Source organism: Lottia gigantea (genome assembly GCF_000327385.1).
Source record: "Lottia gigantea unplaced genomic scaffold LOTGIsca_6128, whole genome shotgun sequence".
Lineage (NCBI taxonomy): Eukaryota > Metazoa > Mollusca > Gastropoda > Lottiidae > Lottia > Lottia gigantea.
In genome coordinates this window covers 7,747-8,681 of record NW_008710093.1, presented here as the reverse complement: position 1 = coordinate 8,681, position 935 = coordinate 7,747, and the positions used below count along the sequence as shown (strand labels likewise).

Sequence of the window (935 nt, the reverse complement as noted above, 5' to 3'; positions counted from 1 at the left end):
GTTGTAGACCAGGTTTTATATCAATTGACTGTACACAAGCTAAATATAATATAGTGAGTACAGTATATAATAATATTAATGGTAGATATTTTATTGATGGTTATAAACCAGGTTTTGTGTGAAGTGTATGTTGTGTATGGTGGTTGATTGAAAGATATTTTCTTTTATTATTAATGTTATATTTCTTTCATTAACAACGAACTTGATATATTTAGATTGTGATGATGGATTCTATGGTGAAAACTGTAATAAGAAATGTTCAGAGAGAAATTGTATAAATAACAGTACAGTTTGTAGTAAAGTTGATGGTAGTTGTAATGGTGAATGTCTAGATGGTTATAGTGGTATAGACTGTAGTCAAACAATGCCGGTAGTACCAGATCAAAGTACGAACTATGATTCTATATTTTTAATTTATTAACTTCAAGAGTAATTTATGATAATTTTAATGGTTGATGTAAATATACCAAAACGAAACTATCTTTGCACCAAAAGTTGGTTGCTTTTGAATTTTATATCTATTAAGAGATGGATATTGTAATTCTTGTCTCGTGATATTTAGGATTAAATAAAGTTGTATTTATTTAATTAACAACAAACTTGATATATTTAGAATGTGGTGATGATTTCTATGGTATAAACTGTAATAAGAAATGTTCAGAGAGAAATTGTATAAATAACAGTACAGTTTGTAGTAAAGTTGATGGTAGTTGTAATGGTGAATGTCTAGATGGTTATAGTGGTATAGATTGTAGCCGTTCTAGTTCAGCTTCTAATCCTAATAATGGTAGGTTAGGTTTGCTCTCCGTCCCAGATTAAGAATTGGCTATAATGGCTCTAAACTCTAATATTTAATTGTCTACTTGGCATTGTAACAATCGTTATGCTTGAGTTTGAGATTCTATTAATAAGGTCCTGACTATCATGTTTTCTAT

The 935-nt window shown here is 28.9% G+C and overlaps 1 protein-coding gene across 1 annotated transcript in view; it reads left to right on the top strand.

Moving 5' to 3' along the window:
• Positions 1-215: 215 nt before the first annotated feature.
• Positions 216-935, top strand: part of LOTGIDRAFT_176902 (hypothetical protein) — a gene marked incomplete at both ends in the record, with an annotated part of 8,418 nt that continues 7,698 nt past the window's right edge. Inside the window, 2 exons of the mRNA XM_009064321.1 lie at positions 216-386; positions 614-787. Of these exons, the coding sequence (XP_009062569.1) occupies positions 216-386; positions 614-787 (345 nt within the window). The remainder of the gene's footprint in view (positions 387-613; positions 788-935) is intronic.